Source organism: Colobus angolensis, unplaced genomic scaffold (assembly GCF_000951035.1).
Source record: "Colobus angolensis palliatus isolate OR3802 unplaced genomic scaffold, Cang.pa_1.0 Scaffold431, whole genome shotgun sequence".
Classification (NCBI taxonomy): domain Eukaryota; kingdom Metazoa; phylum Chordata; class Mammalia; order Primates; family Cercopithecidae; genus Colobus; species Colobus angolensis.
This window is the reverse complement of record NW_012117722.1, coordinates 2,328,217-2,349,792: the sequence shown is the minus strand read 5'-3', so window position 1 is coordinate 2,349,792 and position 21,576 is coordinate 2,328,217. Positions and strand designations below refer to the sequence as shown.

The following is a 21,576-nucleotide window of genomic DNA, read 5'->3' as shown; positions in this document are numbered from 1 at the left end:
CAAATCAAATCTATAAAGGCTAGGGTGTAGGTGATCCAAGATCTCTACTAGATATTAAATATGACAAAGGACTCAGAGCAAGTTATATGGTTACATCTATGTAGCTGGCCTTTGTACACAGCCAAGTATACTTTGCCATTTAAATTAGGAAAGCTTTAATATCCTCCTGTCTCAGACATATATCTCTACTATAACCATCACCCACATTCTTTTTATATAGAGTAAGGTTTCTCAACTTCAGCACTGTGATTATTCAGGGGCAGATAATTGTTGTGGTTGGTTCTTTTGGAATTGTAAAATGCTTAGCAGCATCCATGGCCTTCATCCACTAGATGCAGTAGCACCACCACCCCTCCAATTGTGACAACCAAAAGCGTCTCCGGACATCACCAAATACCTCCTGGGAAGCAAAATCACTGCAATTGAGAGCTGCTGACATACAGAAAAACTAAGTAGAGTAAAGAAGGTGGTGTGAGGGGTTAGAGAAATGGAAAGGGTAAATGAAAGTATAGTGAAGTTACTAGTAATGCCAATTATGTTCTATGTTTTTGTGTTGTTTGGAGCGTTAATGTCATTATTGCAATTTCTCTTTATTTCCTTTAATGAACCTCAACATTTTCTAGTAGAATTAATTTCTACTACAATTAATTTCCACTAGAATTAATAGAATTAATTTCTAGTAGAGTCATGCCACTGCAAGAAGTTACTCAAACATTGTTACTCAGTGTAATTCTATTAAGGGTTGCTATTGTATGTGAGTGTGGGCACATATGTTTGTATACTGGTGTCTAATTTGCTAACTTTTATTTATTATTATACAAGTCATCCATAATAACTGAAGGAAATGTGAAAATATAGATGATGTAAATTTAAAAGGAAATTTCAAAAATCTACCTTATCCCACTACACAGAGATAAGCCCTGTGATATTTGGACGTATTTCCATCTCTCTCACTCTAATACATAATATACACACATATTTATATGTATTAATATAAACATATACTTTTCCAAAAAGGAGCTAATGCTGTCTTGTAAGTGACTTTTTTCACCTAATAATATATATTGATTATGTTATCTTGTCTGTAAATATAAGTCTGTATCTGCCTTTTAATTGCTGTATGTTATTCTACTCTTTGACTATACCTTATTTCACTTACCTAGTCTGCTGGGCATTTGGATTCCTTCTAGTTGTCATAATAATAAACATCACTACAACGAACATCTTTGTACCTAACTTATAAAATAATTTTAATATGTTGAAGATTGCATTTATCTTGCACATGATCAGAATATTAATCATTGATCAAAGTGTGCTAATATTTTTTCTAGTCATCTCAGAAATGTCTCCAAATGTGAGCTGGAGTGAGACCTGTATGCAGATATATTTTTATAACTAAGACAGTAGCATTGATACTGGGCCCAACTGCTTTTATTTCTTTCTACATGGCTTCTTTCTGTATCAGATTCTATGATCACATAAATCTCTGTAACTGTTCACTTATTTTTATTTTTTAAGCCAAGAGAAATAGAGTTTGGCCTTCTGCAGAGTAGTCACAGTTAAAAGAACACTATAATGAGATATAGGGCAGCTTCAAGCATCATTCCATCATATTTGGTGTGAGGATCACCTCCTGGAGTTACGCAACTGAATATTTGAAAATTTATTACTGAAGCAACTGCCATGATCTCTCTCTCTCTCTGTCTCTATCTCTCTCATTCTCTCTTGCACAAATACATACATACACATTCCAGGATAAAAAACAGCATCAAGCAAGCTTCATATCAGATTTAGGCACATCTAATATAATATTTTACTAATTAATTATGACATCTTGTTCAACTGATTCTTGTTTTTTGTTTTGTTTTTTTTAAGACAGAGTTTTGCTCTTGTTGCCCAGGCTGGAGTGCAATGGTGTGATCTTGGCTCACCGCAACCTCCACCTCCTGGGTTCAAGCGATTCTCCAGCCTCAGCCTCCTGAGTAGCTGGGATTACAGAAATGTGCCATCACGCCTGGTTAATTTTTTTGTATTTTTAGTAGAGACGAGATTTCTCCATGTTGGCCAGGCTGGTCTCAAACTCCCGACCTCAGGTGATTTGCCTGCCTCAGCCTCCCAAAGTGCTGTGATTACAGGCGTGAGCCACCACGTCCAGCCCAACTGATTCATCTATAGTTCATTTGTACTATCGAGTAAATGATCTCAGTGACATCTTCCCCCCAGTCACCTGCTGTGATCTTTTCAATGGCTCTCCCTTCTCACCTTCCTGTGGGTATATATTTAGGGCACAGGGATCACACTCACATGCACACACACACAAACATGCACACACATGCACATGCATACAAGTGTAAAGCGCAAATACAGAAAACAAACCTGAAGAGTCTAATAAAGACCAAACAAATGGGAAAGCCACGGGTGAGGAGAGCACATGATTTAGGAGAGATTTTGAGTGTCTTACAGTTTTTTTAAGTGAAAAGTCTCAGTAATGAGATCCTCTTGGCAATCTTCCTTTATCATTGCGAAGGAGACCCAGACCGCAAGTGATAGCTGGTATTGACTTTCAAAACTGCCATCATCCTAGATGGGCAACCAAGTACAACTAACATTCTCACTGTCTTTTATATATTAAGTACTGCCAAGGTGCCAGGCATTGTTCTGAGTACTTTTCTTGGGTGAATTCATTTAGTTCTGAAAATAGCCCTATTTAATGGATACTATTAACATGCCCCTTTGTAGGAGGGGAGGCTAGGACACAGAGAGTTTAAGTTATTTATCCAAGGCCCAACAGCTAATAAGTGCTAGTATGAATCCAGAACTTTTGCTCTCAACTATAGCTGATGCTAGAAGAGATTATTCTTTATTATTATCTTTTCCTTAACAGGGTGATCAGGGGATTCCAGGAGACAGAGGCCCACAAGGTGAACGGGGAAAACCAGGCCTTACAGGCATGAAGGGGGCCATCGGTCCTATCGGTCCACCAGGAAACAAGGGCTCAATGGGATCCCCTGGCCACCAAGGCCCTCCAGGCTCTCCTGGCATCCCTGGCATTCCGGTAAGTAGTGCTAAGAGCTTCAGGGCTCCTGACTTGTACGGACCATATATCCCTTTTACAATGAAAGCGATGATAATGCCTTTCAAATAAATAAAACAAACTTAAACTGATCCCTGTGAGGGCAACAATAACTGTCATTTAAAGTTATGTGCCAGATCCTCTACTAAGCACTTTTCAGCCCACTTTTATAAATGCATAAAATGAGCGTTGACTTGCCCAAGGTCACAGATTTATTAAGTGGATCAGACCCAGGTCTGGATGGTTTCAAAACCATGCTTTTAAAATACAGGTACGATCTCTAATGTCTCCTTATGCTACACAGAAACCACATATGCCTGTTTCATATTGCTATGAAACATGTCCATTTCATACTCTATTTTGTTGAATATCAAAACAACAAATCTGCCATGAGTAGTGCTTTGAAGTAGAAACCACTTAGGCCAAGAGTGTTTAGTGAAGGAAGCCCATATCTTTATTAATCCTCAAGAGGAGCGGTGAGTGGCTATTCTGCAGAGGAATTTAATCTGAAAATATCCATGTTAGGAAGAAAGGAGGGTCCTGAAGTGAAGTAGGGCAGTTAAAGACACATTCTCCTCAGATAATCAACCAATACCAGATATAAAGCAAAACTGAGTTTTCACACAATTTTCGTACTTTATTGCCACTCTCCTGAAACTCTACTTCAATAAAGCCTGTGTAACTTCAGCTCTCGGTGTTGTGTCAGTAATTGGTATTAGATGCATTAACTAATGTTCATTAATGAAACAGAGCATTCTTGGAATTATTCTGTCCTACAGGAATCATCACTTTATAAGCCCGTCACATTGGATTGTTTTTACTTTTATTTTTTGGCTTTCTAAGTCCGTTTGTTGTTACAAATGAACTAGCACCATTGTGTGAGGGAACCCCACAACAATATTGTTATCACATATCACACAGACAGGATAGAGGAATTTTCAGTGAAGAGTGATGAGGAACCTACCCAGGAATGTTTATAAATTAAGGCTCACTATCTAATTAGGCTCTGCTTCATTCTTAAATTCATATTGCGTGGCGATTTTCCATAGAGCTTCCAACTCTCTCATCTGACCATCTTCTGTTAGGGTCTTTGTTCATGTATAGATCTCAAAGTGGATAGTTGGCAGTGGGGCTTATTGCCTTTGTCACAACCTCCAATCTTCAACATATTGTCTTTAATGCCACACATACACCCCTGGATAATAATCACCAACTATAAAGAGTAATAAAATACTTTGAAATTCTAACCATCAAGAAAAAAATAATAACTCTTTTAAAAATATCAAGGTACTATAATAAAACATCACTGTTATAAATGTTAGATTCTTTGTCAAATGCATGTGGATTTACTTCAACAGGTGGAAAATTCAGCTGACATTATTTGCCTGCTTCCTTTTACCAGATCCTAATTAAGAAAAGAAAATTACTTAATACCTGTATACTTGCAATGTATAAGTTACAGAATAAACTTTATGATGAAATGGGTACAGCTTGATTTTATCCCATGAATACAACATTTTTGAAAATAATCCAGCATACTTGCAGTTCTGTTCCAGGTTGTATTCCGTTGAAAATACATTGTATCAGTTAGACATTGACTTTGCCATCCAGGGATTGATTAGAAGTTAAATTGTGGTTAGACTACTAACATCATGATTATACTTTTTAGATTATTTAACCTTATAAAATGAAGTAATAGGAATGTCTTCCCTAACTGTATAAAGCCATGTGTCTCCATTTAATAGGAAACCTGTTGATACCACTGATTATGATTCCAGCCCATAGCTTTTAAAGCAATTATGCACTTCAGCTTCTTCCCAGAATTTGGTCAAAGCAACACATATTTATTGCCCAATATAGTCAACTGCCAAAAGCATTTTTCTTGATAAATGGATCTATACAGAAGTTCCAACCCAACATTTCTATTCTTTATTCATTTGTGCTATGCTCTATTTTAACAGACCTTTTTTTTTCCTTCTTCAGGCTGATGCAGTTTCATTTGAAGAAATAAAGAAGTATATTAATCAAGAGGTCCTAAGGATTTTTGAAGGTTAGATTTTCTTAATAACATTTTTTAATTTTTCACTGATTCCCACCTCCCATCTACCATGGGGAATCCCTCCAGCAACATTCTCGAAAGATAGCCATGCCACAAAAACCTTAAGGGGCAGCCCATTTTATGATGGGACAGCTGTTTGATGAAAATTGTTCTTTACACAAAGTTAACTTTTGCCTCCCTGGAACTTCCTTTCATTATACCTGCTCTGTAAAACAACACAGGTAAAGTACTTGCTTGTACTCACATGACAGCCCTTTGAGTATTTTTCCATATCCCTCATACTTATCCTCAGTTTTCTCTTTTATGAAGTAAATGTGTCTAGCTCCTCCACTATTATCACCCCTGGGAAACGTTTAATTTATAAATGACTCTCATTTACCAAGGAATATTTTGACCAATGCAGAGTAGTGTCTTTTTTTAGACCAAAGTCAGCAAACTGAACCCCCTAGCCAAAGCCATTGCCACCTGCTTTGTACAGCCTACAAACTGAGAATGGTTTTTGTTTTTTGGTGAGGAGCGGTGGGAGTGAGTTATATTTTAAAATGGTTTTTAAAAATCAAAAGAATATTTCATGATATGTGAAAATTATCTGAAATTTGAATTTGTTTCCATAAATAAAGTATGCACATTCCTTTACCTCTTTTCTCTGGCTGTTATCGCACTACAGCAACAGAACTGAGCAATTGTGGCAATATGGTCCATAAAGGCTTAAATATTTACTATCCGGCCCTTGCAGAGAAAGTTCTGACCCCTGCTCTAGATACTTCAAAAATTCATCCTAAGATGTATTGGTTTTTTGAAAAAGGCATCTGTATTATTCTGTTGATGCATTTTGAGTTTTCAGTTAACTAAGAGCCCTGGATCTTCCTGGTTAAAATATTTTTAAATGAGGTGTTTATCATTATGGACTGTGTGTTTATTTTTTAAATCTAAGTGTGTGATCTTATGTTTCCTCTTATTAATTTCAAATCATTTGTGTTCATATCTTGTTCCAACCTGAAGATATCTTTTGGAATGCCGTCTCTTGTGGAGCAGGTTGGCTGACCCTATAACATTGTGTCATGCTACATTTCATAAGCATGCCATCATTCTAGTTGTTGATAGAAATGTTGACTAAAAAAGCCAAGAGTCAAGGATTAGGTCTTTCTAAATGCCACAGGATTCTTCCTGTCCACTTGTAAATCATCTTCTAATCTATTATTTAGTGAGCTCTGAATCCATTTCGTTGTCCTAAAACTCATCCTACATTTCTTTGTCTATTTGCAAGGAATTGATAGTATCATGTGATTTTGACAAATGGTTTGCTAAAATCAAAATCACTCTTCTGAACTGTAAGATTTAACAAATAAATCCATGTTAGCTCTCATGGTTCTTACTTCCTTTGCTTAGCATCCACAAGCCAAAAATAGATTGTTGAATTTTTTAAGGAATGAGATTATAAGATGCCCCAAGTCGATCTTGAGTCCATTGCTTCAAACATGGAATCAGCTCTTCTCCAAGGAGTCTTGATTATTTTAAATAATAATTAGCAGTAGAGACTGAAATCTTGGTGCTTGGATGCACATTATCTTGTTTTATATGATAACTGGAAATCCAGTAGTGTAACACTGGGACTTGTAGCTACTTTAATGACAAAACAGAAAAAAAAAATTTTTGTTGTTGTTGTTTGTTTGTTTTTTGAGATGGAGTCTCATTCTGTCACCCAGGCTGGAGTGCATTGACGCGATCTCGGCCCACTTCAACCTCTGTCTCCTGGGTTCAATCTATTCTCCTGCCTCAGCCTCCTGAATAGCTGGGATTACAGGCACCCGCCACCACACCTGGCTAATTTTTGTATTTTTAGTAGAGATGGGGTTTCACCATGTTGGCAAAAAATGTTTTTTAAAGGTCATGAATTTATGCTGTTGATTTTAATTTATCTTGATCTTTACTAAGTATCTTTATCGTGCTCTAATATGACAGTTTACTAATACATTTGTCCACTCTTTTGTTGACCTACCAGTAATTTTAATATTGCCCTTACATTTGGAAGTCTTTTCTCCCTTCCTTCTTTCCTTCCTTCCTTCCTTTCTTTCTCTCTCTCTCTCTTTCTTTCTTTCTTTCTCTCTCTTTCTCTCCTTCCTTCCTTCCTTCCTTTCCTTCCTTCCTTCCTTCCTTCCTTCCTTCCTTCCTTCCTTCCTTCCTTCCTTCCTTTTACCCTTGAATCAAACATTATGGACTACACTCTAAACTTTGCGATCCAAACACTCATTTCCCCCTCAGTAAGTTTGAAAAAAGACAACTGTTTGAAAAAAGACATCTCAGGCTCTTCAGGGGAATACTGAAGAACATACTCATGGCTACATAATTTGTAGTGTTCAGTGCACAATGAAATGCTGGTGCACTTGTTAAAAAATGATTAAGAATTTTAAGACAGCAATAGTAAAGCCATAAACTAAACATGGGGCCCTATGTGACTGCATAGGTAGCGTGTCCATGAAAGGCAGTCCTGGGGAGAGGACATCTAGGATCTTAGATAGTATCCATGCATTTAGTTGACCTCAACCATGAAAAGAGAAATGCCAGCATATATGTGTTTTTGAATTGCAATCTAAAGTTTTCCTTTAACTCTTAATCTCTATGGGCTCTAGTGTCTTTATTTATCTTTTATCTCAGGGAGCTTTAATCCTGAACTTCAATCTCTTAAGATGCTTTAGATAAAATCATATATTTAATAGTCAGTAATTAACCCATCTTTTTGGAAGCTGATTAAGAATGTCAGAAAATATAACCAAGCATTTTCAGGAAAAAAAAAAAAAAGTGACATGTTGAGATATAGAAGGTGTTCGTTTTACAAGTCCATCAGACATTGGATGAAGGTGTGGCCCCTGGCAGCCTGCCCTGTGCATTCAGCAGAAGAGACACTTCTACTTCCTCCTGGGGAAGGCTCCGTGCTGCCCACTCCCAGGCCATTCTGTGACTCCTCTCAAGAACGGCTATCAGTCTTCTGAGGAGGCAGGTCAGGGGAGTTGGGCCATTCTCCATCTGTCTTGGGGCAAGCTCACCAGGCTTCTGCTTTCTGAGAAGCTCCTTCTCTGAGTCTGAATCTTTCCTCTCTGAGTTTCTGCCCTTCCTTCCTCTGTCAGAGCCCACCTGCCTGGAAGCTGACAGGTGCAGAGTCCTCCCCAGGTCTCTGGCTTCACACCCATCTCTCCTACTGCCTCTCTGTCTCTTCCAGCCTGGCCAGGTCCAGGCAAGTGGCTGGACCCCCACCAGAGCTAGTACTCCCTCAGAAACCACAGGTGTCTTAGCCTCAAGACAATATTTTAAAGTGACACATAAGGAAACTATTTTCTGAGACTTCTAAACTCTGAGACTCCATGTGTGATATCCCTCTCCTTTTATCTCTCTTGACACTAGTCCAGCAAAACTGTCCTCCCAAACAAAACTGTGCCTGAAACCCAGAATTTAGTTATTTAGCATTTAAGTTAATTTGTCCCAAGATCATTTCGATTTACTCCATTTAATTTTCCACTTAGAAATCACCTTTTCCATGGCTTCTGAACACCATTTACAAAAAAGAAAAAGAAAACTCCATTTTCACAAATCATAGAGCTCCAAGGTCACAGTTACCGTTTTCAGAAAGCTTTTTCTGTAAAAGCAAAGATTAATTTTCACATGTTAAAACAGTTACAGTTAAGTAGTACAGACAGCTAACTGCTACACTTAAGTAGCACCCGTCTCCCTCCCTTTTTCTTAGTGGTTTCACAAGAGACAGTGTCAATAACAGCTAATGCTATCTCTGCTGCACGCACCCCTGCACATCTGCAGCCTTGAGAGCCATTCTCTCTGAGCGGCAAGTCGCAGACTGTCAGCACAGGCTTGAGGGAGTCCTTGGAAGAGCCTGCTCTCCAACTTTATCATCCCAAGTGTCCAGATTACACCCTCTAGTGAAACCCTAGACCAGGATGACCCAAACCTTGAACCCTCCTCTTGTGGCTTTTTAACCCCCTTTGGGGCTTCCCAGGTGACTCCACTGATACAACACCCTGCAAATCTCACACCTTGAGCTATTTTCCAGACCACCTAACCTCCCTTCAACATCCTGGTGCCCCTTCCCAAACCTAACTGTGGCAGAAAGAGGTGTCTTTTCACCGATCCCATGTCTAGGTTCCAGATTGATCACTATGCACGAATATATATTCTTTTCGAAGTTCAATTAAATTCCCAATTTGATTGTCCAACAAATCAAGTCCTTTTGCTAGTAAAGTGACCACACAGGACAAGGACAGATATCATCCATGTGTCTCAGCTTAGCATTTGGCTTTAGGAGGGCTTTCCAGCTGCCAGTGATGCTGCCCACACAAAGGAGGGTCTTGCCAGATCTGAGAAGTTTAATTCTTGCTATTACACTGTCCTATTATGTTTGGGAATTTACATCAACATGCAGGAAAAATTTACCAACCTATGCAGAAATGTGTACTAACATCTGGCTCTCTCGGTTCTTGAGTCAGACATGGGGCCAACAAGCCCACACCTCCAGCTGTGGGAGAAAAGAAAGATTAAAGCTAAGTATTCCTGAACAATGTTTCTGCCTCCAGATTTTCAGTGTTCAGAAAATCCCCTTACCTATGTTTTCTTGATTTTTCATACATATATTTCATATATATATAATTCATATATGTATGAATGTGTGTAAATATGTGTGATCCTGTTTTCTTATTCCAAGGTTGTAACATCTTTTCTTACCTCTCTACAACTAAGATATTCATTTATATATACATATTAGTATATGTACTTATTTATATACATATCATCTGATAAATATACATCATTGATGATATATATATATATATATAAAGAGTTAAAAAACATATTTTCCACCACATAGTCTCCGTTTCTTCCAATTTGCTTCTTTCTGTTTTTTTGGTTGCAACTCTGTTGTTCAGTTTATAGGATTTCCTCAGTGTCCAGTAATCCTTGGATGTCTGCATACGTAAGAGCAGGGTTTTAAAAACCGATTGAAAGCTGTGAGTGAACAGTGGGGCTTGCCAATCTCGAGTTTCACTCAGCGTAGCCCAGTTGGACTTTTTAAGTGAAGGACCCTTAATTTCAGTGTCTTTAACTCTTTCCTCTCAGTCTGGTCAGATACCCCCGCGGAGACATTCCACTTCCTGCCTGACTGCGAGCTCAGCTGCTTCAGATTTTCAGTTTGGAAGCCTGAGTCTCAATGGAGCCTGGGCTCCTCAGTGCAGAGGCAGACTACTACCCTTTTCAGATGATAATAAACCTTCAGTATCTTGCTAGGGATGGGGACAGGCACCTGCCCAGTTTTATAGAGAAAGGAATTTCAACAACTACTAAAACAGGCTTTCAATTTGTGCTCCTTATTTTAGTTCCCCTCTTTCATCCCCACTTCCAGAGGTAACTTGTACTGCCAATTCTAAGCCTTCTGAGGATTTTGTAGTTTAGATCAAGTTATTCCTCTACTTCTAGTCTAAGAGTTTAGTTGTCTTGAGTTTGCTAAGTAATGTATCACTCAACCATCTGGTTCTCAACTTCCAAAATGTGCTGCTATTGTCTCCTTTCATATGCTCCCCCATTCTTGTCTGTTTATGCCTTTAAGAGGATTGTTTTGCTAGGATTCAGGAGGTAGTTAAAGCAGATCCATGTGTTTAATCCGCCATCTTTACCCATGATAGTTGAAAGCAACATACTCATAAAGGTGGCGAATGATTCAGACAGAGACAAATGAAATAGTAACCACCTTTGGGTCATAATGAACCACAAAATAAATATGAATCCACCAAGTGATACTGTTGAATTAACAGTTAAAAATGAAACTAGAATATAATTATAAAAATATCACAGGAAATTACTCTTCTGATATTTTTGCCCTTTAGGAGAGAACTGTATTTAATTTTGATTTCCACATTTAGGAGACATTTATGGAAAAGCCCTGAAATAATGGAACCAAAAAGAGATTTACAAAATAGATTGTGAAGCCTATGAGTAAAAGTTATTTAACCTGAATGCTGATATGTAACAATATGACTGATTTCCCAAGGGAAATACTCATTAACTGCTCTCTGTTTCCATAATGGGGTAGCAAAATGAAATAAATTGAAGTTATACCAAGAAAATGGATAATCAGACATTTCCATGGGCATTCGGAGAAGATTAATTTCTGTCTTTGAAATATTTACAAATTTTATCTGTGAAATAGTAGACACGGGCCAGATGACATGTGTGTGTTCCTTCCTCCTCTAAAACACGTAGTTTATCATCACATTAATATTAATGTTTATATTACAGTAAGGAGCCCATTCTCCAAAGAAGCCAAGCTTTGGTCTCATTTGTTAGAGTGACTGCTGTGGCTTTGCCTTGGCAGATGGCAAATGTGTATTTGGTTTATGCATGCTTATATCTGAACTCTTCAATTTCCTGCCTCATTAGAAAGCATAGCCAAAAACAGTTTAATTGACTGAAGATCCCTGAAAATAGAGGAAAAGCAATTAAGAATAAAGGCCTTTACAATTCATTTGGATGCTCTGAAACATATTATTGTAAATTATAGAGCATTAGGGTAGGGTTCAGAAGAGGTAATTACCCTTATGCTAAATGACTGTTTCTGAGTGTATCTCAAAGCCAGATAATTTACAGCTAGAAGTAGTAAAAATAATTTTCTGTTTTGCTAAAAATATTAAAAACCACCAAAGTACTTCTAAATTCAATTCATATATTAAAGAAGAAAAATTAGTACTGTGAATATTTGTGTTTCAACATTGAAGGTATTTAAAGAGACATGTTTTTTTTTTTGCGGCGGAGTCTCGCTCTGTCGCCCGGACTGGAGTGCAGTGGCCGGATCTCAGCTCACTGCAAGCTCCGCCTCCCGGGTTTACGCCATTCTCCTGCCTCAGCCTCCCAAGTAGCTGGTACTACAGGCGCCCGCCACCTCGCCCGGCTAGTTTTTTTTTGTATTTTTAGTAGAGACGGGGTTTCACCGTGTTAGCCAGGATGGTCTCGATCTCCTGACCTCGTGATCCGCCCGTCTCGGCCTCCCAAAGTGCTGGGATTACAGGCTTGAGCCACCGCGCCCGGCCTAAGAGACATGTTTCAAATTAAGAAAAATTGTACTGAAATACATCTCTCCTTTGAAGTGCAGAACAACAAATATTATGCAAAGTTTCAAACTGTGATTATTGAATTTCATATTTATTATAAGGCCCCAAGTTCATAATTTGATGTAATAAAGATATTATATGTACATTCAATATGATGATTTGTAAAACTAAAACTATATATTAATTACCTATTTGTTTTATCTATTAGTTACTAGAATAAGATGTATTAATATCAACCAAACATCCCAGGTAGATAGTGAGGTAGTAATACTGGAGGGCAGGTGATTTCATATCACTCCTTGGGACCAGCATCCATTAGATCCCTGTTGGCCTCCCATTCATCCTTCAGTCTACAGCCAGAGATTCTAGTCCTGTGCAGGTTGTGGTATGTTTCCATTCTGCTTGCTTTGTGACATGAGAATGTGAATGTAGGTGATTGCTTTTTGGATAATGACAGTCAATGCTTTATATCTATTGGGGCTTTTTCCTTAATAATTCTATATGAAAAAATAATTCTTTTTCTTTCTTAACCAGTATGGGCCTACACTGTTTTTAAAGGATTGTTTTAATTGAAAACTCATGGGAAAACAGATTTTCCTCAGAAGTAATTTACTCTTTATTTTAAAATTTACATAAAATAAAAGATACATATCTGTTTAAGTATGCCTTTGCAATTCAATTAAATCAACTAAACTGAGTGAAAAGACTGGAGAACATGGAAGTAACTCTTTACAACATCTATATGATTTGGGCTTTGTGTTTTCTAACCGACAGCTATAGTTTCTACTATGTTGTCTGTCATTTGGTCTTTACTTACAAAATAAATACTAATTTCCTCAGTTAAAAAAAACTTTTCTGGAAGATTTGTCTGCAGCAAACTCAGAGTGAAGTTTTTAAATTAAATATTCATTTCTTATGACACACATGTATCTTTGAAAAACTACATGTAAATTATTTCAAAATAAAACCATTTAAATTACTAAGAGATTTTTGAAGAAGTTATGCAAAAAGAAAAAGAAAAAACAATGTGGTTAACTTCTTATCATGACAAGGATAGAGCCTCCTCAAGTTTTCTGTTTGAAATCTAGTTGTTCATATATTAGATTTTTTTAATGTGAGGTATACCAAATATAAACAAACCAAGCAATTTTAAGAAAGACTCCAATGATAGATCATATTTATAATGGCCCTGGAATGAGTTAATGATTTTACCAAAATTAATTTTATATAGTAGTAAAATATTCTATATGCTTTTTTTTTAGTTATCTGTTGCTGCATAAGAAAATACCTCCAAACTTTGGTGGATTAAAACATGTATCTTACATTTCACATTATAAACATTTATTATCTCACATTTTTTATGGGTCAGGGACTTGAAGTGTTGCTTAATTGTATGGATCTGGTTAGGATCTCTCATGAAATTGCAGTCAGTATGTCATTCAGAGCTACAGTCATTTGAAGGCTTGACTAGGGCTGGATGATCTGCTTCCAAGTTCATGCATGTGGCCACTGGCAAGTAGCATCAGTTCTTCCCCACGTGGGCCTCTCCACAGGACTTCTTGGGTGCTCTCACTCCATGTCAGCTGCCTTCCTGCAATGAGTGATGTAAGAGACAAAGCAACTAGGAAGCCACGATGTCTTTTATGACCTCATCTCTCTAGTTGTCCACTGTTAATTCGGCCTTTTTCTTTTCACTAGAAATGAAAAGTCATTCAAAAATAGGAGAATTAAACTCCAACTTTGGAAGACAGTGTCAAAGAATTCGTGAATATATTTTAAATCACCACACATACGTTCACAACCTTGCTGGAAAGTGCCTTAAAGTTATTATGAAATCATTTTTTAATGTGAACCTGAACTCTCTCCACATGCCATTACCAGAGGTTAGATTCCATGCTAGTGTTCTGTCCACTAGATGGTTACATCTCAGAAGCACTGAAAATTCTCAGACTTTCTGAGTGACACAGCTGGTCTGCATCTATACACAAACAACTTTGTGCAATTGATTTTATTTGTGTGATCAAAAAACTCAGCAGTCAGACCAGTTGGTAAATTAGATGTGCTTAAATTAAAAATTAAATCTTTTTGTTTGTTTGATTTCATGTATTTTGAAATTTTTTGACATAAAATATTTCTGTTCCATGATATATTATTTTTTCTTCTATACATGAAGAGAGGATGGCTGTATTCCTATCCCAGCTTAAGCTGCCAGCAGCAATGTTGGCTGCCCAAGCTCATGGGAGGCCTGGGCCACCAGGAAAGGATGGCTTGCCTGGGCCACCAGGAGACCCTGGACCCCAAGGTAAGTCTTCAGATGTAATATTGGCTTATTGATTTTTAACCTTCTGTATTTATAACATGTTAGTCACAGTTAAGGAAAAAAGTATGTATGTATATATGTACTTTATATATTTTATATATACACATATATGTAATATATAAAATGGTTTCATATGTAACCATTTATATATTTATAATATTTGACATTCTAGAAGTAGATGTTTAACTATTACTACTTCAGATTTAAAACCAAATGAGAGTTACCTGGTATTCTAAATGTATTGTAATAATAATATTTGTTATAACAATAACAGCAATAATGTGTGTTTATATATCATTATCTAGGAATCTTAGAATTTTTTAGGCCTCCCCTTTTGGTGTAAGTTAAACAAGTCTCCATCATCTTAGTATCTTAAATAAACTGGGGAAAGAGCTTTAGGAGACTCAACTACAAATAGTTATTTGGTTCTAAAATATATTTTTTAAAAATTTTAGAATCTTTCTGCTTTGAATAGAGCTTGTGGATGGTAACTTGAATGTTAAAGAATTTTTCACATGATTTCTAAAGTTCTTAAAACCCAACTTATATTGGCAAAAAATTTTGTTCCACTTACGACAACTTGACAAGAGACATTATCTTAAGTATAGCTTAACTAAATTAATCTGACAAGGCCATTTTCTAGAAATATGATTAGCAATCCAGCAAAGTGGCCAAATAGGCCCAGGCTTAGAAGAGTCAACAATTCTGAAAGGGAAATATTAAATTCAGTGAGTATATATCATGAAAGATAAGACCAGGAAAACTGCTTCTCATAGTTAACAATGGAGGATCTCAGGTTCCTTCTTTGAAATAATCAAAAGCAACTTGTATAAAGAAAAGAGGAAATTAACACTAAAATAAGAATGCAGTCCAAAATAATATATACACAAAGAAGTGTTTTTCTGTCACCAGTTTCCTTCCTACTGCTATTCTGTAATATTGAGCCTTGTTTTCTGAAGTGTCCCAAAGTGATTGATGTGCCCTTCGTCTTCTGAAGGAGCAACACCTGTTCAGTTCCCAGTAGCAGTGCCTGTTAGTATCCTAATATAACCTTGTAACCTATAACCATGATTGTCAAGCCTTTGCGTTTAATTAGCACAATATAAAACAGGAACAGTTAAAATCTCTCTAGTTTTTTTAAAACCATACATATATTCCACCATTATCTTTAGATTATAGTGAAGAGAAAATAGGATGAGGAGCAGCCCTCTGGTATACACTATTGTGTAGAGGGGGCTAATTATTATCTTTTGCTAGTTGGGTCTGTTCTGAAGTCAGAGTATATGAGACTGGCATGCAGATCTCGAAAGCTCATCTGAAAATGTGTAGTGCCACAAGTCACATGAAGAATAAGCAGCGTTAACACCAATAGGAAGAAAACTTTGGATAGATCCTTCAAACAGTGGTAGTTTGAAAGGACAATAACAATGGAAAATTGAGATGATCAAGGAAAACAGCTCTGGAACTGAAGTCTCCTGTTCCACTCAAACACGGGGCTTCAGACACCTCACAGGTGCTGTGAAGGCCCATCTGGAAGGCTGTCAGTCAGAGGCAATTCTAAACCCAGAGTATCAGTGAAACTTTTGGAAACAAGCCCTCTGTTCACCACTCCACTTGCCCTTCCTTTTGCAAAGGATTTCTATGGATTTCATCTGCTGTTGTGCCTCAAAGATTTAGACTACTTCTACCCCTGATAGGGCATCTGGATGCAATTCTTGAATTTGGAAGATATCCCCACATGATTTCCAGTTTCTTTGTGAACAAAGGTTTACTAAAATTGTCAAAACTTTTGTCTCCCCATTGGGTTTCTGACAACAGATATATCTTGACTACAACTTAGTAGATGTCTCCTTAACCTTTCCATAATACTTCCTTTTCAGTATTTGTTAGATCTGCCTAAAATTTAGCAAAAAAATAAAACTTGCAAAACAGAATTCATTTTTAAGGAATATTATCAGTACAGTAGGCATGCTGTACTGATAATCCTGTTTAAAGGCACAGAAATCTCACTGAAAACAAAAAGAATGAGAGGCTGCTGTTTAATTTTTTTGTGCCTCTACAGAAGTGCACAAGAAATTGAAGGGTTTTTCTCTAGTAGATAAATAGGTGTGACGTGCTCAGAAGATGAAGTTATACATGTAACTTACAAGCTTTGCTCTGCTGGATTAAGTGTTTTTTTTTTCAAAAAGGAAAGAAAAAAATGCATTTAAAATCACCAGTCAACATGCAAACCTCAGGTTCTATTGTCTGAATTAGTCCTCTTAATGACACAGCATGATTGAGTTTAAAAAAGGGTTGAAGTCAGAAATGCAACATAGGTTGGGAAGAAAAGATGGCTTCTGAATATTACAGTGTGTTCTGCCACTCATCCATCCTGTCTGATGGTGGCTCCTCCGAAATTTCTAGAAGAGACATTTTGTTTTGTTTTGTTTTCAGTGATTGTCAGGGAAGAAATCCATTTGGTTCCGAAATATATTTTAAAAAAATTTTAGAACCTTTCTGCTAATAGAGCTCGTGGATGGTAACTTTTGAACTTTAAATAATTTTTCATGTGTCGTCTAAAGTTTTTGAAACCAAACGTTGCTTATATTGGCAAAAAACTTTGTTCCACTTATGACAACTTGACAATATTTGTTATCTTAAATATAACTTAACTAAATTAATCTGAAATTTAAAATTAAAATTAAGTGGTTGGTTTGAAATATGCACTATGGAGGCATGAGCAAGGACTTCATGTCTAAAACACCAAAAGCAATGGCAACAAAAGCCAAAATTGAGAAATGGGATCTAATTAAACTAAAGAGCTTCTGCACAGCAAAAGAAACTACCATCAGAGTGAACAGGCAACCTACAGAATGGGAGAAAATTTTTGCAATCTACTCATCTGACAAAGGGCTAATATCCAGAACCTATAAAGAACTCAATCAAATTTACAAGAAAAAAACAAACAACCTCATCAAAAAGTGGGCAAAGGATATGAACAGACACTTCTTAAAAGAAGACATTCATACAGCCAACAGACACATGAAAAAATCCTCATCACCACTCACCATCAGAGAAATGCAAATCAAAACCACAATGAGATACCATCTCACACCAGTTAGAATGGCAATCATTAAAAAATCAGGAAGCAACAGGTGCTGGAGAGGATGTGGAGAAATAGGAACACTTTTACACTGTTGGTGGGACTGTAAACTAGTTCAACCATTGTAGAAAACAGTGTGGCGATTCCTCAAGGATCTAGAACTAGAAATACCATTTGACTCAGCCATCCCATTACTGGGGATATACCCAAAGGATTATAAGTCATGCTGTTATAAAGACACATGCACATGTATGTTTATTGTGGCACTATTCACAATAGCAAAGACTTGGAATCAACCCAAATGTCCATCAGTGACAGACTGGATTAAGAAAATGTGGCACATATACACTATGGAATACTATGCAGCCATAAAAAAGGATGAGTTCATGTCCTTTGTAGGGACGTGGATGAAGCTGGAAACCATCATTCTCAGCAAACTATCGCAAGAACAGAAAACCAAATACCACATGTTCTCACTCATAGGTGGGAATTGAACAATGAGATCGCTTGGACACAGGAAGGGGATCATCACACACCGGGGCCTATTGTGGGGAGGGGGTAGGAGGGAGGGATAGCATTAGGAGATATACCTAATGTAAATGACGAGTTGATGGGTGCAGCACACCAACAAGGCACATGTATACATATGTAACAAACCTGCACGTTGTGCACATGTACCGTAGAACTTAAAGTATAATAAAAAAAAAAGAAAAGAAAAAAAGAAATATGCACTATGGAATGAGTCCTTTATTATCTTATCTTTAGGAAAGGACAAAAGTATAAAGGGGTTTTGTAAAGTTTCCTGTGTTTATTCTGAGAAGCAGGAGACATATAGACAGCAGTGAGAAAATCGACGTGAGACTGTGAGAGGTACACAATTCATGTTGAAAAAAGGAAGAGCCGTTCCTACCGAGATTCTGATGATGAAAGCTTGAGGATCCACCTTCAGCACCCTGACCTTCTTAAAGTGAAAAGAAAAACCATTCGGATTCTGAGTTGTATCACCTCATTTGCCGTTTTTCTAAGTTTCCAAAGGGGTGGTTGTTGATGTCTTTTTTAAATTGAAAACACTTCCAAACAGCTTTTAGATTTTAGCCATCCCGTGGGGTTCTGGGTATTGGCTTCCTGCTGCCTTGAGAGGACTTTCCTTGGTGTCCATTCCCACCTGGGGCTTGCAGCACAGGGCCTCATGGCTGGTTCTCCCGGTTATGAACTAAAATGTGCCACATCAGAATAAAAGAGACCCCAAGAAGCATGATTCAGCTGAGTTCCCCTATATAAACAGGAGAGGCGATTTTTCCTAACAGACCTTATTCTTTCAAGTGAGCTTTATGAGAAAAGACTTCACTTAAATTTTTCTCAGACACAGCTGATTCTCCATCACCTATTCCATTCAAGGAATAGATACCACACCTAAAGCCCTACTCATTTCAGAAGGAACCTCACATGTGGGGTCAGTAGGAAAAAACAGCTACATCCATTCCCTGCACCCTGCATCAGTTCCAAAAGGACAGTAGTGGGAGTAGTTGTTCTTACTTGTGCACTTTTAAAGTAATTTATCATACATACTGTTTATAGGAAGCACTTGTGATGTATAGATTCAACTTTTCAAATTTATTAGCATTAGGGGCCTTTGGATATGGGAGGACATGTGAGTGTGTGTCAGAATGACTGAAGGGCACTGCTATCAATTGGTGGACCAGAACCAGTGAGGCTAAACAACTTGTAAGGCACGAGGCAACCCCTAACCCCACCCCCACCATGCCCACCGTAAACAACTATCCCTCCTAAAATGCCAATAGCATCCGTTTTCTAGCCTTTTTCCAGTATGTATACAGGTGCACAGATTTACAACTTTAGAAGTAAATCTCTGGAGTCAAAACTGAAATCTTCCTACTAGAAATAAACACAGTCTACCACCTGAAAAACTACACCAAGCAGCAGGTTTCATCAATGACTAGTACCTCTAGATGCTTTCAATTAGGACACTGTTGGTGTTTTATTTGTTTTCCTACATGAGCTACAGTTATATCAAGCTGTCCTCCTGTAGACTTTTCTTTTTTTTTTTTTTTTTAAGTCGGAGTTTTACTCTTGTTGCCTGGGCTGGAGTGCAATGGCCACAATCTCAGCTCACTGCAACCTCCGCCTCCTGGGTTCAAGCAATTCTCCTGCCTCAGCCTCCCAAGTAGCTGGGATTACAAGTGCCCGCCACTACGCCCAGCTAGTTTTTGTATTTTTAGTAGAGATGGGGTTTCACCATGTTGGCCAGGCTGGTCTTGAACTCCTGACCTCAGGTGATCCGCCCACCTCGGCCTCCCAAAGTGCTGGGATTACAAGTGTGAGCCACTGTGCCTGGCCCAACCTGTAGACTTATCGTCTATGGAAATACGTGTCTCTTTGCAGATAGACCTGCCTCTTCCAAATTTAAAGACAGGCCCACGCTGAAGAGATGAAAACCTTAATTCTATAAATGGGGAAAGCTGTTATTGACCTTGTTAGTATTCCTACCAGGAGTTTGTTATGAAGTAATTTTTAAAAAAAAAGACCCTATGGCTTTATGGCAGCCTTCATAATGAATGAGCTTGGGACCTTAATAGGAAATTCAAGAGTAGAAAGTTCTTCTGTACTTGTGCAATTCAGTCACTTTATCTATTAATAGTAGGTAATTATTAACCTAATGAACTGAGAAATTTGTACAAAGAAATTGTTACATTTGACCAGAGAAGGGTAAATGTTACCTTATACAAATACACAAATTACAGTTTCTTAATTTGTAATACCACATGAACTGAAATGCATGTGGAATAATATATTTCTGCATTATACTGCAAATCTGAGAGCTACATTTAAATGAAATAGGTAAGTTTTAGCAAATATATTCTCCATTTGGAATTGTGTTATAGTCTTGCTAATCCTCTTACTAATCAAAAGTTCATGTATCTTAAATTATTATTCTTTATTCCTAATATTTTTAACCTGTAATCTTAAGTACTTACTGAGATAACCAAGGGTCAGCTTTATAACTTTTCTGTAGTAGTGGGACCTGAGTTAAACTATCAAATATACCTTAGGTAATAAATATTATTTTACTCCAGAAATGTTTAAGTAATGGATTTGGGAGAGTGCTTTCAAATGACCCTAAGTATACACATTTCTTCCTGCTGTTCACATATGTTAAATGAAGGTCACTTATATCAGAGAAATCCTGGAAACATTTTAAATTTGAACATAGATCAACTAAGGCTGTTATGTCACATATCAAAGCCACTGTTCTCTCTAGGGTCTAGGATTGTATTGAATATCTTTAACACAATTTTCAAATATAAATATGTGAAGGTTTCCTGCTGGTGGGTGTATTTCTGCTATATACTTCAAAATATTTTTAACATATATTCTTTTTTCCACTAGTTTCACATTTATGATCAGGTCATACACAAAAGGCAAATAAATACGTGTGTGGTGATTCCATTGCCAATGTTGTTCAGATAATGATGTGTACATTGTATGGCCTAGTCAAAGTGAAAATGATAATCCTAAAAACTGCTATCTAATTCTCAACAATAATGGGAAGTAATTGATCATACATACTGTTCACAGGCAGCATTACATTTTCTCCTCCTGCCATGTTCTACTGTAACAGCACACCTTTATGAAAAGGCACAACTAAGTCACAGCCTACTGTTTCCTACTGAGATGCTCTCCTACTGATATCTTTGCTGTGTGTCCACATGAGTCTGCACGGCTGCTCTGTCCATTTGGGACAAGGAGTGATCTTTAAGGGGCCGTTTAAGTGTGAAAAAGTTGGAAATAGAAACTCTATTTGCCGTCACTGTGAAACTCTTACAGCATGGAACATTTCATTCAGACAAAGTATTACATGGGTGCCAGTGTATAAAATGCAGATAAAAATGCTTTATGCTTTTTATAAGCAGGGAT

The 21,576-nt window shown here is 37.3% G+C and overlaps 1 protein-coding gene across 1 annotated transcript in view; it reads left to right on the top strand.

Moving 5' to 3' along the window:
- COL19A1 (collagen, type XIX, alpha 1) overlaps nucleotides 1-21,576 on the top strand; it is a 339,364-nt gene that overhangs the window by 311,042 nt on the left and 6,746 nt on the right. Inside the window, exons 47-49 of the mRNA XM_011957047.1 lie at nucleotides 2,885-3,055; nucleotides 5,057-5,123; nucleotides 14,409-14,537. Of these exons, the coding sequence (XP_011812437.1) occupies nucleotides 2,885-3,055; nucleotides 5,057-5,123; nucleotides 14,409-14,537 (367 nt within the window). The remainder of the gene's footprint in view (nucleotides 1-2,884; nucleotides 3,056-5,056; nucleotides 5,124-14,408; nucleotides 14,538-21,576) is intronic.